The 19,176-nt window shown below is 40.4% G+C and overlaps 1 protein-coding gene across 1 annotated transcript in view; it reads left to right on the forward strand.

The window, feature by feature from the left end:
• Window positions 1-19,176, forward strand: part of LOC147140791 (ephrin type-A receptor 3-like) — a 113,741-nt gene that overhangs the window by 10,903 nt on the left and 83,662 nt on the right. The window contains exons 2-3 of the mRNA XM_086042670.1: window positions 10,606-10,670; window positions 18,448-18,648. Coding sequence (XP_085898796.1) covers window positions 10,606-10,670; window positions 18,448-18,648 — 266 coding nt within the window. The remainder of the gene's footprint in view (window positions 1-10,605; window positions 10,671-18,447; window positions 18,649-19,176) is intronic.

Genomic DNA, 19,176 nt, shown 5'->3' on the forward strand with positions numbered 1-19,176 from the left:
ACGTGCTACATGAGATGGACGGCAGGTAGCACGTCTGACATGCACGGCATCATCCGACTGTGAATGTTTCTTAGACGAGGGAGCAAAACGACAAATTTAAATAGTGAGATTTATCATATTGTAGCGTCTTCCAGGAACACGCCGTCAGACGTAGTTTAATTATCACGTTTTTATTAATCCAAGTACAACTGCTCGCGCTTTTCCATCTCCGCTGCTCCACTCGCTTGCCGCATGATGCATTCATGAACCTCGGAAACATAACAACTCAGCAACACACAAATCCGACCACAACACAGATAACCCAATTCGTTACAATATGCTGTTGAACAGTCAAAGATTGGTTCGCTTTTATTTATTTATTTTTTTAAAAGTACAGTTTACATGTTCATTATATGTACTGTATATGTTAGAAACAATGTTGTTATATGTAATATAGAAACATTCAGTCATATTTATAAATTAAAGGTTCGGATCAGCAACAGGTGTAACTTTTTTCGGAAACATCATAGCTATAAATTACAACATGGTAAAATCCGTATTGTGCAAGCTTTTATAGCTCCAACATAAAAACAAAAAAAAATTAACAAATATCTCAAAAACCATAAGTGCTGGAAAATAAAAATTAAAGACATAGTCTGAAATCTGTATGAAAAATACGTTTAGGGCCACATAAAGCTATGTTTGATTAAAATTTGCTGTTGACCAGACTTACTGATGTATATTGTGAGATGATGAGTTTTTTAGTTTTGAAAAAAAAAAAAAAAAGATATGTTAACTGTAAACACATTGAGGGATCAGTACACTTTTACTACAATATGTTTAAATTTGTATTGTTTTCAAGGTGTGTTTAAAGACCTTTAAAAAATTAAGTGCTATACATGCTAGAAAAACATGCCACAGTGAGTATTTAAATAGGGTATTTCGACATCTCAGATTTCACTTACTGCAGGGGTGGTCTGGAATATCACCACCACGATTGAGGGGGGTTACTGCACGAGTAAATTCAAACGCGATCTTGAACAAAATTAAACTTGCAAGTCAAGGTAGCACTGTAGTGAGCCCGCAGTATGCTTTACCTTCCTTACTAGTTATACAAATATCTCTTTATGAAATAATGGACTGGACTGGTTGCAAATCAATAAGAGGCCATATCAAAGAAACCACCCACTGATACATTAATTCACACCGATCGGCAATTTAGACTCTTCAATCAACCTAATGTGCATATTTTTGGAATGTGGGAGAAAATCCACACAAGCATGTGCGGTGATATTAATATTAATATAATTCAAATTAAGAATAAAAAACGGATATTCAAGATATTCACCATGGAGACTATCCACACAGATCTGGAGACCCCCAACACCATCGCCGGGCTCCTGTTTGCGGACCTCTCTTCTGCTTTCAACACCATGCAGTCACACATCCTTGCAGATAAGTTAAGAACCTACTTCAATTTGCATCACCAACTCATCATATGGATTATTGACTTTAACCCAACCAGTCACAGAGGGTGCTTGGTAACAGATCTTTTTCCAACATCCTCCGCACCTCCACCGGCACCCCACAGGGCTGTGTCCTATCACCTCTGCTTTATATCCTCTACACCAATGACTGTAGGTCCTCTCAGCCAAATTGTTATTCGGTAACATTCGCTGACGACACAGCCCTGCTCTCTCTGCCCTCGGCCCCCAACCTTCATCATGGCCCTGCTCTGCAGGACTTCATTTCTTGGTGTGACAGCGCTTGTCTCCAGCTGAATCCTACCAAGACCAAAGAGGCGATTGTAACATTCTCCAGCAAACAGAGACAACTGGCAGAGGTTGTTACTACCAACATTCGGGGGGAGCCTGTGGAGGTGGTGGATGAGAACAGATACCTGGGTACGATCTTACGACCTCCTGAGGTTTACCTCTAACATTGAGGAGATCATCAGAAAATGCCATCAGAGGCAACATCTGCTCAGGAAGCTTACATCCTTTGTAGTAAACAAAGACATTCTCCTTATCTTCTATCACGCTTTTATTGAGAGCGTCTTAACATTCTTATTCATCTCCTGGTTTTATTCCATCACTCTGCAAGATCGCACAGGCCTATTCGCCATCACCAAAGTTTGCTCTAAAATTATCGGCCACCCTGTTAGAACTTTACCTGCCTTTTGCGAACAACAAACCATCCGCTTTGTGTTCTGCAGGCTACGATGCCCACGCTGCAGAACACAAAGGAGGAGGGCCACCTTTGTCCCCAGAGCAGTCCTGCTCCTGTACAATGACCCTGCCTTGTCTCAACCGACACTGACTGTCCCAACACAGCACTTAGCATCAAGCACAGAGCACTTTTTACTTGGCAGTAGATGGATATATAAATATATTGTCATTTTTATTATTGTAATTGATGCATGTTTTTTATGATGTTGTGTTGTGATGCTGCTTGTTACGCCTTAAAATAAAATAGAGACACAGACAAAGACAAATAAAGTGTTTTGATGGATTGATTGATTGATTGAAAACGCAAAATGAATATAAATAACCCATTGTTTTCTAAAGTTAACTTTTTCACCACATTCACCTGCTGATTGAACTTCGCCGCACTTGCACTTTACTTGAACAAGACATATTTGTATTTGTTGTTGTTTTGACAAAATACCCTGATTGGCAGTGAAGAAAAAAATGAGGAAAACAGCAAGAGCAATGTGGATGTAGTCCCCTGTAGTCACTTGTTTGTACTCAATTAAAACAACCTAATTAATTAACTATGTATGAAGTTATGTACTGTGCTTCACGTGCCCGTGGCGGTCTTTTTGCATCATCTAAATGTTTGTATCTGCAAGTGTATAAGCATCTTGGTCTCTTTGTGAGCCAGCCGGGCTGTTGGCATCACTGCTTGAGGCTTGGCAGGAGCTGCCCAGCTCTACTAGTGGATGCCCACAAGAGAGAGAGAAAGACAGAGAAAGAGAGAGAATCATGAAAGAAATGACAGGAATCATAGACAGACACAGAAGGAACGACTGAAATAATGTTTTGTTCTTCAAAACAATTGTGTAAGTTCAGCATTTTGTAAAGAAGTGTGATTCTCTAAATGAGGCACCACACGATGTACGTAACAGAATCACTGAATAAATACAGTTCAGTTGTATTCAACTTTTTAGGCAAGGCAAGGCAGATTTATTTATATAGTTCATTTCATACAAAAGGCAATGTACTTCACGGAATTAAATATTGATTTAAAAACAATTACTAACAAAATAAATTAAGATATTTATAAGCAAAGTAAATAAATGAAAAGTAGCTTACTCTTACTAAAATTATTCAAAGAATGCACAGCTCAAGAGCAAGATTTTGGAACAATTGATTTTAAAAATGCTTTAAAAGACCTGGATTTAAAAGCATTTACACTTGGGATGACTTCCCTTTTGTTGGCAACAGAAAGATACATTTGAATTTTATATTTGAAAATCTGTTTGCTTTTAAGTTTTTATTTGCTTATTTATTTTATTTTTATTTTTTTTTTATGAGCTACGCAATATAATTGAATTATTATTCAAATGTTTATTTTGTTTATATGCTTAAATAAAAAATATATATAATCTTTATATATTTTATATATTTATTTAGTGTTAATTTTAGGGATGTTATGATTCACTCAAGCCCCGATTCGATTCGATTTTCGATTTCAGTTCCCGATTTTGATGTTTGGCGCAAAAACATTTGAGCTACACATTCAAAATGTGCTAAGCATCTGGAATGAAAAAACGGTTCAAGACATAATTTTCTAAATGAAGTTAAACAACTCCATATTTCGATTAATAGAATTAATCGATTCTATTACGTTACATCCCTAGTTAATTTTTAAACTACATAATGCTGCAAACTACAGTGGCTTACAATAATATGAAACATACGGGTAAAGACTTGCCACGTCCTCATCATCACCTTCATTATCTTTCACCCTCACAATGCAAAAAGGCAGTTCATTTCTGGTAATTAAATCAAATTAATTGGATTTCTTTTCATTGTGTACGGCAACAAGATATTTATGATACATTTAAAGTTTAACTGATCAGTAAACATTTTTAATATGTATACACCCAAGTCACAGAGAAAAATACTGAATATGACGTACCGCACGTCGTTACTGGAGGCTTGGACCCATGATGCAAAGCTTTTTAGCAGCCGCAAGGCACCCACTGCAGTTCAGAGCAGGGCATTCTGGGAAGTTGGTGTACCAGGAGATGTAAGTTTCCTCGAAAATAGTTGGGGCTTGTGCAAGTAATGGCATGAATGGAAAAAGCAAGGCTGCAGAATCGTAAACAACTTATAGAAAGGTGGTGCACTCGTCCTTCCACTTGTATGCCACTATACTGTATATGCACACCAGTTGTGTGGACAGTATGTGTGTGAGGGAGATAAGGAAATGACTTACATTGGGTTATTCACTTAAATATACCAAATAATCCAAGTAATTTGGCAATCACCTGTCAATCAAAAGATCATTATGGTGTGCTCATCAGTTTAAATGAAACGTCCAGGTAAAAACAGAAAATGGGATTTTGTGTACTGTTTTTGTTCATTCATGTGATCACCTTTGGAAAGCACTCTCCACAGCTGGTATGTGATGTCATATTTCGATTCTCATCCAACCGGAAATTGTGCGTGTTTATCAGAGGCATCGACGTGTCATCAGACTGAATATGAGCCTGTTTTAGACACACACGCTCGCACAAATGCCATTTAAGATCCCAGGAGAAGGAGAGAGAATGCTAAGAAGGGAGAGAATCATGCTGAGGCAAATATAGACACAGATGCTTGCTGATGTTTGCTTAAGGAAGAGCTGCACTCCCTCTCTAATTAATTAGTTCCACCTCCAATCAACATAAGAGCTTGGCCATGAATTCTATAACCATGCCACATGTGATTTTACAATGTTTGTTCAAGGTAATAACTCTGCTTTGGTAATGTATTGGGAGCAAATGTGATTTAAACATTTCAACAAATGTTACATGCTCATGGAAGACTAGTATGCGCACATGATTAATAATACGTGTGGATGATATGCTTCCTTTGGCCAAAAGTATCTGCAAAATGATGTCATGCTGTGTCAGCACAGTCAGGAAGGAATCTACAGTGATACATAATTGATAAGTGCACCCATTGATTATAAGTGATAAGTGGTATTGACAAAAGGTGTGAGGAGAACAAGAAAGTGTGTTGATGTGCATCTTAATGCACGTCTCTGTTTTCCCAAAGGATTTTAAAATGGGTTCGGGAAATGTAAAACCTGTGTAGGTGATTGGGTCCCAAGGTCGTTTCCCTCTTGAACAAGATCTGGTGCGCTGGGCAATATGGCCTTCAAATAAAATTCTAGATTTTTCCCTCCCAAAATCTGATTTTAATGTTTTCCCCCTCCAATAAAAAGAAAAATCAAATGGCAATGACATTATATCAAACTTGAATAAAGTGGCTTTTAACACAGTGAAACAATTTACCAATCAACAAACAACAATCCATAAATAAACATAAATATGTAACAACAAAACTATCACTGAACATAACATACAAGGAATGAATAAAGGAGTTGCTTCATACCGGTGTAGTGTGACTTGTATTTTGTCCGAATATGCCAGCAATAAAGAAAACAATATTCGAGCAAGTTCACGTTCAAAACATCATATCATCATCCAACTGCAGATAGGATCAGGCATCCATGAGGTGAGGCCATGCTGGCCATTTTTGAAACCGTATTAAAGCATCACTGGGCAAGAATTCAACCTTAATAAAAATTGTAATAATGGACCTTACTTGGACAAAAATGATGGTACTCCTAACTTAATATTTTGTTGCACAAATGTTTGAGGCAATCCCTGCAGTCAAACTATTTCTGTAACTCTCAATGAGAAATATGTACCGGTCAAACAGTCGGCCATTTCAGAGTAATCTGTTTTGTTCTTAGCTGGGTCAATATTACTCTACAGTGCCTTTGGTGCCCTCATAACAATCATTCAGTCATCATGAACATGAAATGATGAAACTCTGAAGTAGAGCTCTGCGATATGACCAGATGTGGGCATTCCGTCGGATCGACGTACTAGTCCGTCTATCTGTCTACGTTTTCCTGATGTTAGACGATAACCTGTCATTTTGGGGTGATTGCCCCATTTAAATAATAATAATAATAATAATAATGTTTGCGGTGACATACGGCCAACATTTGTCTTCAGTGGAGGTTTAAACAGTGGATAGTTGCAGGGTAAAATATTAATATAAATATTAAGACAGATTTTAAACATTTAATGAAAGCAGCACTGGGCAATAATTCAACCTTAATAAAAAAAAATCACAACTCTTTTGATAAAACATTGACTTAAAAGTAGTTGAATGGGACTTTTGTCATGCCCTGGGGTGGTCTGTATCATTTTTACGGGCACCAAGCAACTTTGAGGAGGATGGGAGCAACCCTGGCACACAAAAAATACAAATGTCCTGAATTGCTTTACGGCATACTCACTTCCTCCTTTCGCTATAAGGACGGAAGTCGATTTGAACGTCCACGCGCTATTACTGGTGTCATGGCAGAAGCCCCAAAACAAACACAATAACAAAAGTATTGTTTAAACTAAATTAGATTCATTACCTCATCTCTATTCATCTTTCATGCAGCCACTGGAAATAGAAATGTAATTCAGTCCAACTTGCAGGCCAGCGAGAGCTCAGGATTTCGCGACACTACGCGCTGGCGCCCATGGCAAATATGGTTTACTTTTGTCAAAACACTACCGCTTTGGTCCGCATGGTGCCGCCATAATCAACAACAACTCACATATGACACAGCGTTGCTTTAAATAGTATTCTTAAATTACTGACAGCAGATAAATATTATATAGATTACCGGTCGTTAAACTACATATATTATAATGGAGGTCAAGTGAAACTGGAATTTGAAACTACTAAGGATTTTCAAATGTCCTCGTTGTGGAACTAATAAAGGCTATCTTGTCTTATCTTATGATAATAAAGGAGACTATAATGGCCAAATGGAAGAACCGAAGCAGACAGGATGAAGGCAGACTAAAGGCTTCTTTATACTCCCACGGGCGACGTCTGCGAGCACGTCACTGCGGCAATGCCGCACGCAGTTTGCCTTTGGATAAAAATGCAGTACCTGTATTTGTTCCTATTACCCGGGACAATTATTAGCGTTATTGTCTGATTGTGTAGTGGCCTTTGATAGCACATGAAATCATGTTATTACATTCCCTTTCTTTGTAGTATGCCACTTAACGGAGAGAGGCTGTCTACAGTAAAGGCTCTTAATGTATGAGGCTGGCGGATTTACATGACCTTTAGCTGCTCAGCACCTCTCCACCTCTGTTCCGTTGTCATTGCGCTCATTTCATCCCGCTTGCATGTGACGCACACACCGACACACAAATACAGACACCATTACTCCATGGCGTCCCTCTCCTGTCACCGTTTGATGAGCTGCGAAGTGCATGGATGTTTGGGAGATGTTGTACAATGAGTGAAATTGTCTCTTTGTGGCACAGATGAGCTTGTAAACAGGCTTATATACCCTGTGTAGAAAATGTGATTACGCCATGGCTTTTTGGAAGTTATAAAACAGACGCATGCAATAGAGGTAATATAAAACTCTATAGCATAGAATAATACGAGGTAAAAATGCGCCCAATCTGTAATTGGGTGATTTGTGTCCCATAGCTGATCCCCCTGAGGTGAACACATTGAAAAATGCTGAGCTGTTTTCCTAACTTACTCACTGGGTAGCTGTGGATTCCGAGTAGATTGGGTCACTTTGATTATTTTGACCCAGCAGATTGGATTGAAGATTGGATTTGGGCTGAAGCCGGTCACAATTTCGGACAGTTTTGTACTGAAGTTGAAGTAATGAACCATTCTTATACGTTGTTCAGACGGCCCAGTGGATAACACAGAAGACTTTACGACCCTTAATAACGATTTTTACAACTATGCTGACTGCTCCTGGCCACTGCTGGTTTCAAACCTGGTTAAAATTGTGTAGGTTACGTTCGCAAGGGCGTCCAGTGTAAAAACTATGCCAAACATATCACACGAGTGACTTGCTGTGACGACCCCTGACAGGGGAAAGTTGTTTCTTCTGAGAAAATATTGTTTTTTTATTTTTTTATTATTATTTTTAACCACAGCTAGACTAATAACCTCGTAATCCGTTTCTTGGGAGCTTTACAGAAATAAAACGAAAGTGTTTTTAAAAGAAACCAAAAGTGAAACTACATCTTACATTTATAAAGCACGCAAGCAAGCATATAAAGTTACAGTGACAGTGACTATATGTCCTTCGTTTTCGTTTTTGTCAATTAATATCATACGTGAGCTTTTGGGGTTCATCTTAACTCATTGGTATGGGTAGTTTTTACCCCTTGTTGTGTCAGAATCTTGACCCACTGTGCTGGGTATAATTCACACAGCATTGGCATGGTCTATTTTTGATCCAGCTCTGGGTTAGCTATTTCACTCAATTTGGGTTGCTTTTATAACCCAACAGTTTCAAGAGTGCACAGTGTGCTATATACAAGTTCCACTAGATTGTAGCCATACTGTAATCTGCATAACAGAGAAGCTTGACATGATGGCAGTTGAGTGGCGAGAAGAAAGAGAGAAGCAGGCGTCTCTGCATATGGATGCCAATTAAATATTGATGATCAGCAGCATTGAAGGCTTGATTAGGACCTGAGCTCAAGAAGTGCAGCCATACGCATTCAATGAATCACCACCCGCACACACAGGTGAAGAAGCAGGTTTTAATTATGCCGCCTGCTGGTCAAGCCGCCGCCTTCCTCTCATCACTTGTCATCGTCACCTTTCTGCATCTTCCCTCCACTTCCTGCTATCACACAGATCTCAAACAAGATGCATGTTGGCCTCTCTGGATCCAAAATGGACTTCCAATTATTTTCTGTAGTACAATGATGCCTTCAGATACGAATGACCTGACTTCAGAGTTTTGTGAGATACAAGTTGTCATTCAGACGATTATTTTACCTTGACTTCCAAGCATAAATTTGAGATCAAAATGAAACTGATTCAATTGATCAACAGTACCTCCCTATTGTGAGGCTTCCTACTTATATTAAAGACATTCTCTGAGCTTAACCCCAAACTGCAATTAGTGACCCATATTTGACCCAAAATTGTGTTATTTTTGACCCAACTGTTTTTAGAGTGGTTTGTTTGATCTGTCTGAGACTAGTCTGTGATTAAAAACTCTCAGGGGTGTCAAACTCCGGTCCTCGGCGGCCGCCCTCCTGCATGTCTTGGAGGTTTCCTCCTGCTACACACCTGATTCAAACGATCGGGATCAGGCGCCTGCAGAAGTTGCTGATGAGCCGATCATTTGAAACAGGTGTGTTGCAGCAGTGACAGATGGAAAACAGGCTGGACAGCGGCCCTCAAGGACCAGAGTTCGGCACCTGTGCTATGACTTGTCTTTAAGTGTGAGCAGGTGTGAGATGATAGTTATCCAAGGGTCTTTCTCAAAACTTCTCAAAGTCTCCTGATGTACACTCTAAAAACAGTTGGGTTAAAAAATACATATTTTTGCATCAAAAATGGACCAATCCACTACTTGGGTCTATTTGATCCAACTCCCTGCGTTGTTTTCACAGAAAACAACCCAAAAATGTGTAGTTTTCTACAAAACAACCCCCAAAAATTGACTGTTGTGTCCAAACCAACGCGGGGTAAAGTGACCCAAATAGTGGATCTGTCCATTTTTTAACCAAAATTGTGTTCTTTTTAACCCAACTGTTTTTAGAGGGTACTATACAGGTAGCTTTACACAGACAGATTTCTGAACAATATTTGTGTGAATTAGAAGTTTGAGTTCAGCTCATGAAAAATTGGAACACAGACAAACATGTTACATTTCTATTTTTGTCGAATACAATATATGAGTAGGACCTCCAAAGTGGAGAGTACTAGCCAAAAGGCAAAAATAATGACTAGACAGAAAACCACCACCTCTCAATAATTCTTCTTTGTTGACGATGACAGAAAAATGACATGCAGTCTGCATGTCAACATAATGAACACCATTGAGAACTACAACAGAGCCAGGCCTTCTCTCAAGTCCAATGACAGTGACCACACATGTGTTTTTCTTCACACTCCAACATCTACAAGAATGTCTTTTGAGAAGCATGCAAGCTCTTAAAGCTCTAGTGTAAATCATGAAAAAGGGTTTACTCCTCCTAAATGCCAACGTTACTGCAGTGGTGTTCCACTAGTTGAGGTTGACACTGGAAAGAGCATCACTTTAATGTTTAAACTCAAAACTCTTGGCATCCTGGGCCCCATTCAGTCTCGCTGAGTGACTTTCTGTCCCCCTTAAACCACCAGCAGCTGCAAGGCCCACCACACTGAACGCAACATTGCAATTCTACAAAAGCTCCGACCTCAACTGTTTCCCAACACAACAAAAGCCGCCCAGAAGCACAAAAACTCATCCATGAAACATTGATCTGGTTCATTCAAGGCAGCGTTTCCCCCCTGAGTGTATAAACAAACATCTTGAAAGAACGGCTTCACATGTTTGCTTTCTCTTTTGCAGTTACGTTGCTGGACTCCATGTCAGCCTTGGCCGACCTGGGCTGGGAGGCTTATCCTAATGAGGGGGTGAGTATGTGGAGCACACATCACACACTCGCATACGGTCGTGCAAACAAACATCACCCTTTCTTCGTACCGCCACCACATGTATAAGTTATGCACGTCATGTTTTATTTTAAGGGAAGGAAGGCGGGACTTAGCAAGAGCCGCAGTGCAGTGTGCTTGGAGAGAGCACTGAGTTCTTGAGCTCTCCTTGCTAAATCAGGAGTCTTCAGGGGGAATTTACAAATTATTTCCGCCACACTGAAAACTGTGCTCTGGCGCGCGTAGCCTCCATTTATTATGGGCTGCTTTTTTTTTTCTTTAGGACAAGAGTAAAAGAGTGGGCGGGAGTTTTAACCCTTGTATGGTATTCGCGGGTCTGTGGGACCCATGTTCATTTTTTATTTTTTTAAAAATGACCCAAGGCATATCAGAAATTTTCTCCTTAAGGTGATTACACACTATTTTGGGATTTTGTTTCTTTCTTTCTTTTTTTTTTTCTTTAAAGGAATAGCACAATAATTCATAAATGTGATCTAACAAAGGTAAAGGGCAAGTATTAACAATGTTTGCTGTGTATGTCTTGCAATTGGGATGTAGTAAACATCTTTTAAGTATTTCAACAGAATTTTTTTTTATTTTGTTGTCTTGAAAACCCAAAACTCGAGTGGGTCCACCAGACCCATCGACACTGGCTGAGTAACAAAAATAAAAACACCATACAAGGGTTAAAGTAAGTCAACCCAAACATATTTTCTTCCTGAATATGTTCTATGCAGGCCCACTAGTTGAAATACGGCATTCTGATTAATATAGCGTTTGTGGAATATAAATTAAGCAGCAAAATGCACCCACTTTTAGCCATCTCAGGGGGCAGCCATTTTGTCACATCTGTTGACTGAAGATGACTTCACAACTGCTCAGGGCTCAGATAATGACCAATCACAGCTCACCCGTTTTCTGAAGCTGAGCCATGATTGGTCATTATCTGAGCCCTGAGCAACTTTGACGTCATCTTCTGCTAGCTAGCCCCCTGAGCTAGCTAAAAACCGCTGGATTTCTTATATTCCACAAACGCAATATTAATCAGAATGCCGATGTTATACTAGTGGGCCTGCATAGAACATATTCTGGAAAAAAGATATATTTGGATTGACATCTTCTTTAAGTGTTGCTATGTAAAATGTGATGTAGACGTTTGCATGCATATACTGTACTGTATATGCGTGCATGAAAGGGTTGCATAACCCTCCCTTTTGCAGGTAAAGGCAAAAGGCGAGTCTGGAGCGCAGTCGCCTCACATCAGGGGAGAAGCGAGAGGAAAGCGTAGAGGGGACCAATGACAACGTGGATTCAATATAGAAATAAGAGCGAGTTTGTACGGCACGCAAGCAGAGGAGCCGTAGAATGGCACTGATTAGATTCTACTCGATTCCAGCTTCCGCGTGGCTATTCAACACGGGCGGCTTGAATTGCGGGATGCCACACACGGTTTCATGGTTGCGAGCAGCAAAGAGGCAGCTGAGGTGAACGGAGCTTAGAGAGCTTGTTTTTTCAAGCAATGGAGGGTATCAGGTTCATGCGCATGAAATGCATTGATTGTGTGGCCATATTGTTTATGTTTGTGGATGTTTTCTTTCAATGAGGTTTTGATAGAAGACCATAATGTGTTCCATCTGTGACTCGTTATGAACAAGTAAGAGTACACAGGTTTTCTTGTATTGATAATATGATTTGGTTTACATGGGCTTCCTGAAAGGCACATTTGTTCTCATTTTACAATTACAAATTACTGACTGGAGAGTGAAATGCATTTTTTTGGGCTATCTTTTTATCTAGCTATCTTTCAAGCAAGGATTAAGCGCTACCCCCCTCAGTGTATAGAGAGAGGAAATTACATAAGTGGATGAAAGTGGTCGACTTTGTTTTCACGAGAGATGTTCCTTTACTCTTACATAAATATACTTATGGTTGCTTCTTGTCTTGCCTTTGTCACTTGAAAGAAAAGTTTAGGAAGTTTCCAGTTGTGTTCTACAAACGGATGCCTCTATAATTTACTACCGTCTGTTATGGTTAGTCATAAAATAAAAATGTTTTTTCCAGACAAATGATCATCTGGTTGAAGGCAATCTGTACCTCTGAGAGCAACAAAAACAAAAATGGAAACAAGTCACTTGAAACTAGCCTGCTGAACTAAAAGCAATGCAATTTTGACAGCAGGAGTATTGCGACCTAAACTAACCTGAAATGAAGGCAAAAAGTCTTTTGTGATGCTCAGTCATGAGTACTGAGTGTAGTTTCGGTCCCATATATAGCAATATAATATATGTAATAATAATGGTTTCCTGTACAGTTGACTCCCTGATTCTCGGTATTTGGCACCCCGAATTCACATATTCCCTGATTTTTCCCGCGAAAACTGTTGACAGAATGTTTAACATTTAAACATTTGTACAATAATGTCAATGGACATCACGCAGATTTTCACTAATTCCGGTTTTTATCCCACACGAATAGTGGGGGTCGACTAGTTTAGAAAAGAAAGCTTCGATAGCTGCAGGCCTACAAACATGCTAACCACTAGGCCATCATGCTGCGACAATTCCATGATTTAATACAATCATGTTGCATCAACGATTCCACATTTGCTCTTCCTCTCTTGGCGTGAAGTTGCGCTGCTGTTTTACTTTACTTATTGTGGTCCATAAACTGCCAGACAACAACACAAACCGTACTAGAATTTCTCGACGGCCCTGTGGTTTTGTAGTAATGAATTATCTCGCGGTGTTTTCAAATCCATAAAAAACATTTAAACCCATTAAGGCTACAAGTCTATCTGTACCTCTTTATATTAGAGGCTTGTTTGTGTAAATGGTCAGTGAAAGTCAAAATATGAGTAGCAAAAGTGGCTTGAGAACAGAGGGAAGATGGTGTGGTAGCAAGAAGGTCTTATGTTTCATATAATGGGTCTTATCTAGTTGACCTTTGATCTTTTAAAACCTTAAGATTGGTTTCAGCTAGAGCCAATCCCGACCAATCTGAGACCACTGTCTACCTGAATTAGTCCAAAAACCACACTTGACCCCCGCAGGTCAAATTTAATCCGAGCCGTGCGGGGCCGGATGCGGCCGAGACGGAGCACAGCGACCCATTTCTGTCGCCGAGCGGGGGGTGCGCGTTGTGAGGGACACAAAACAGATATGTCATAATGATGTTTGAAAATGAGAGGCCCCATAACATCTCTCCACTGCCGGAGGCTCTTCACCCCTCTCTAATTTGGTTTCCCTAAACTAAGCCAGAGCTTTTTCCAAACTTTGGGAGCCAATTATGTGCTCGTAGGTGTACACATCAGATGATTGCGGCAGCAGGGATATTATGGGAAGCCAGTGAATGGGTGAACTTCGACCCTGATCTGACATCTCTGCTTCACTTCAAAGCAATCAGGAGAGCTCTGTGCTGATTGGCTGCGTTGATTGAGGGCTCAGGGAGCGGGCTCTTTTTTTTTTTTTTTTTTCCACCCCCTAAATGTCAATTAGCGTTCAGGCTGAACCCGTGTTTCAACTCTGTGTGTGTAAACTATTTTAACCCTCATAGTTTGGGATTTGTTTTCCGTTGTGGTTGTTCTTTATTTCGTTGACACTTCATGTCTTGTCTTTAGTTTTTATTAGTTTTAGTATTATGTTTTGTTTTTTGTACTATATATGGAGTTTATGTTGAGAGTATAATGAAAAAAGTCACAATGAGTGTTATGTAATAAAGTAAAGTACAATTCCCAAACAACTGTTCGACCTCCCTTCTTCTGTATATCAGAATACAGAAATTCTGCATTTAAAATGAACCCCAAAAGCCTGTATATTAAATTCATTGACAAAGACAAAAACACAGGGCCGTTTTGCTATCATTATAGTTACTGTTAGTTCGTTCTTTAAATGTGAAATGTAATTTCAGTAAGCTTTTGTTTCTTTAAAAACACAACTTTTTTTTTTTCCAATTTTAGTTTGACTTATTCCGTTTTCGTGAACCATAATAACCTTGCCACCGAGGGACTTGCCGGGAACTCCCAAACTACCCAAATATTTCCCCAGTCATTCGAGCTTTTTTAAAGCCGACGTCAACCCAAATATATTTTTTTCAAGAATGTGTTCTATGCAGGCCCAGCACTCGAAACACAGAATTAATATTGCGTTTGTGGTATAAGAGTTGGCGGCACGGTGGTCGACTGGTTAGCACGTCCGCCTCACAGTTCAGAGGTTGTGGGTTCCCGGCTCCGGCCTCCCTGTGCGGAGTTTGCATGTTCTCCCCGTGCCTGCTTGGGTTTTCTCCGGGTACTCCGGTTTCCTCCCACATTCCAAAAACATGCATGGCAGGTTAATTGAACACTCTAAATTGCCCCTAGGTGTGATTGTGAATGTTTGTTTGTCTCTGTGTGCCCTGTGATTGGCTGGCAACCGATTCAGGGTGTCCCCCGCCTACTGCCCGAAGTCAGCTGGGATAGGCTCCAGCACTCCCCGCGACCCTTGTGAGGATAAGCGGTATAGATAATGGATGGATGGTGTAAGAGTTCATTGACCCGTTTTTAACCATCTCAGGGGGCAGCCATTTTGTCACTTCTGTTGACTGAAAATGACATCACAACTCCTCAGGGTTCAGGTAACAAACAATCACAGCTCACCTGTTTTCTGAAGCTGAGCCATTATTGGTCTTTACCTGAGCCCTGAGTAGTTGTGATGTCATTTTCAGTCGACAGAAATGACAAAATGGCCACCCCCGGAGATGGCTAAAACTCGTATTCCACAAACGCAATGTTTATCAGAATGCCTTGTTTCAACTAGTGAGCCTGCCTAGAACATATTCTTGAAAAAAACATGTTTGGCTTGACTTCCCTTTAAAAAACGTTTTAACTCTCTTTCTCTCAAGTGACAAGCATATCATTAGCTATGCAGTGAAAAGAACGCGCAGGTCGTTTGCATGTCCATAAACACACCTGTGCTACCAAAAGTGATGATGAAAAGATGCGCTGACTGGGGAAATAAGTTGCTCGCTTGGAAGTGGCAGTAATCCAGCCACTCCAAACTCTGCCTACAAAGAAATAAACACAGACATTATAAAGCCCTCTTTATCCCTCAATGACTATTCCCATAAATGCTTTAATCACTACTCCCGCGGGAGTGTTGTGTGCATGTGTGTGTGTCCATCCTGTGATGTCCGACTGGTCTCAGTGCTGCACAGATGGGTCTATTTAGCTGCCAAGCGCGCCTGTAATTTACCGACATTTATTCCCTTCTCTCGCCCCCCCATCCAACCCCCCTCCCCACCAGTCTGTAGTTCTGCACTTCTAATTGGATCGAGTGCAGTTGATCAGGGGGACTCTCGGACATTTCGTAGCTACGTTGTCTTTCAGGAATCCAGTGAGAGCAGCGGTTGAAACTTTCGGTGACTTTCAGTTGGCTCCAGTAGCTTAAGCAATACACAACCCCCCCCCACACACACACACGTACGCACGCACACCGTCTCATCTCTTTGCCTCTGTTTCCCCTGTTGAAGTTGGGAGAGGATCCAAAGAGAACTGGTTGTGCTCCAATTCATACACACTCGACATCTCAGTGGAGATTAAAAGCAGCTGAGTGCGAGGAAGTTTGCGTGAGAATGTGTGTTTTTATCTGTTTTGGTGCTCAAGACCGAGGTGAATGGCGTCAAGGATTTTATTGCCGCGTTGTCGGAACGTCACATCACATTAACTTCCAGAAGCGGAGAGTTCCGTTTTGCAACTTTAAGGTTGTTACCGGAATGGCTGATCTTTTTTTGGCCCTTGCCTCGTTATGTCCATAATGAAAGCAACAATCTACTTGCCTCTAGATTTGTGCACAATGCGCCATGACAGGTGGACATTAGGTCTGTCTGTATGAAAATTTAGTTGCATTTTTTTTTTTTTTTTTTAATTTCTAAGTACTCCATTGGAGACGTTCGAAGGAGTTGCTTAAAAGGTTGATTCAATCTTTTGTTGCAAGAATTTTGTAGAATTTCTCACTACAGTACATATACATTTATGTATTCAATGCGCTATCATCACTACCAATTTGATACAAAATTAGTCAAAAATAATTAGCAATGTCTTATTTTTGAGGCGCTATGCTTTTTTAAAATTTAAATAAATAAATGTGATGAAAATAATATTCCAAACTAGATCTGCATGGACTGAATGAAACTAGATCTGCTATTTTAAAATTGTGGCAAAATAAAATGATTAAAAACATTTTTTAAAAATCTCCTCCATGTTTGTTCACTGCACCTACAGGTGTGTGTCACACTGATGGAAGTTAGCTGGACACTTTTGAATATAATGCAATGTTAAAAAGATTTGTTTGCTTTTCTAGTCACGTGATGCATCAGCCCACATTTATGTGGTTGCTAGGTGATATGTCATCATCACTGTGGAGGAGCTTGAAGATCAGGATGATGACAGGAGTGCAGAACAAATATGGTGGTCTCCTCACGCCCCACAAACATTTCTTCCACTATGTGTGTGTGCTTGTGTGTGTGTGCGCGCCCAGTCGGTTTCCCCTTAAATGGATCAGATATCTTTAAACACTGAAACCGCATTGGTTTATTTTTCTTGTCTTTAAGGAATACAAATATTCTCACTGTGCGTGCCGACTCTACGTGCATGTGTACGTGCGTGCGTGCGTGTAGATAGAAACGTTTTCCTGCTCATGCGAGAAGTGGTCTCAATTACTGCCTTACTCACAAGTGGAAACAGATGGCAGCAAATGATGGGAGACAAAGTTGCTCTGTCTTACCTTTACACACACAAACGCACATGCGCACGTGCGCATTTGCACGATCCTTCCTCTGCAAGCACCTTCGTCGGAGAAAAATGCACTCGATACATGCACACGATCAGCACACACATACGGAAAGACAGGCCTCTAGTCATCTTGACACAGCTCATCACTCATACTCGGCCAGACTTAAAAACAGACCTTGCAAGTTGTGCTACACCGCACTTCATTGACCGTGATCCCAGTTCTCCCCCCCCCCCAAAAAAAACCAAAACAACCTTTGGACTGATATCTCCTTTGTCCATAAAACCATCTCACAGCTGTGTGTTGATGCTGTCAAGTAAACCCGGCGCTGCTTGGTATTCCTTTTATTCCCCTTTCACATATCCTCCACTTACTTAAGTATTTCCTCTTTCATTTTACTTCTTTCATCTGTTCTTACTTGGGATGTAACGATTCACTCGAGCCCCGATTCAAATACATTTTCAGTTCCAGATTTTCCATTCGATTTAATTTTTTTTTAAATCACTACCATGCTTGTCTCTGTACGCTACTGTAGTGCAGCAGCTATCCACAAACGCAATATGCTATGCTGTTTGGCGCAAGCGCATAATTTGATCTACACATTCAAAATGTGGTGTGCATCTGGAATAGAAAAACCTTTAAAAATTAGGAGGAACATCATTTTTTAGCACTCTAGATTATCGTATTCTAATGACGTTGCTGTATAGGACTCGTGAGTGCTGAGATGTCCGAGTTCATAAACGCAACACTCGGCGTGGCTTGACTGGAATTGATTATTCAATTTTACATTTTTTGCATCAGTGCATATTTTCAGCAGTTTACATCGCTTTTAAATCAATTTTCGATTAATCGTCACATCCCTTGTTCTTACCGTTTTCAACATCCATGCTGTGATAGACAACCTCTCTCCATGCTTTTACTGCAAAGTAATAAAATGGCATCAAGTTGTTTCCAAGCACAACAAAGTAATTGGAATGTACAATCTCTCTTACGTTTAGTGGGAGGAGATCAGCGTGATGGATGAGCGGAACACCCCGATGCGGACGTACCAGGTGTGTAATGTCATGCAGGCCAATCAGAACAACTGGCTGCGGACACGCCACATCAGCCGGGAAGGAGCGCAGCGGGTTTACATCGAGATCAAATTTACCCTGCGCGACTGTAACAGCCTGCCGGGGGTCCCTGGTACCTGCAAAGAGGTTTGTGTCAACTCGCACACACAAGCAGCAACATGAGCATTTAGCCTCACTGGTCACGTCACCACGACAAGGTCATTTTGGCACACTGAAGCATGGTTCATGAACCCATGCAAGATTTGTTCAAAATTCTAGGCCATAAACCGATAGTGAACAGACTTGTTCCTGAACCTACACTGAACAAAAATATAAAAGCAACACCTGATTTTATTCTCATTTTTATGAGCTGGTAGACAATGTTGGTAGATAAATATTGTTCACATGTATGCCGCAAGGGTCTGCACCCAATTCCTGAAAGCTGATTCACCTGTGAGGTGGATGGATTGTCTCATCAAAGAAGTGTTCACTAACGCAGATTTAAACAGATTTGTGAGCAATATTTGAGCAAAATATTCCTTTTGTAAATGTGGAAAAAGTCTCTCGAAAAAGATTTTTGAGTCTATCTCTTGGAAAATGGGAACGAAAAACATTTGTTTTAGTTTACTCTAAGTTGAGCCCATGAAATCAATAACTGGAAAACAGTTTTAGCTA

Source organism: Filicampus tigris, chromosome 10, assembly GCF_054856515.1.
Source record: "Filicampus tigris isolate MCC_2025a chromosome 10, RoL_Ftig_1.0, whole genome shotgun sequence".
NCBI classification, from domain to species: Eukaryota; Metazoa; Chordata; class Actinopteri; order Syngnathiformes; family Syngnathidae; genus Filicampus; species Filicampus tigris.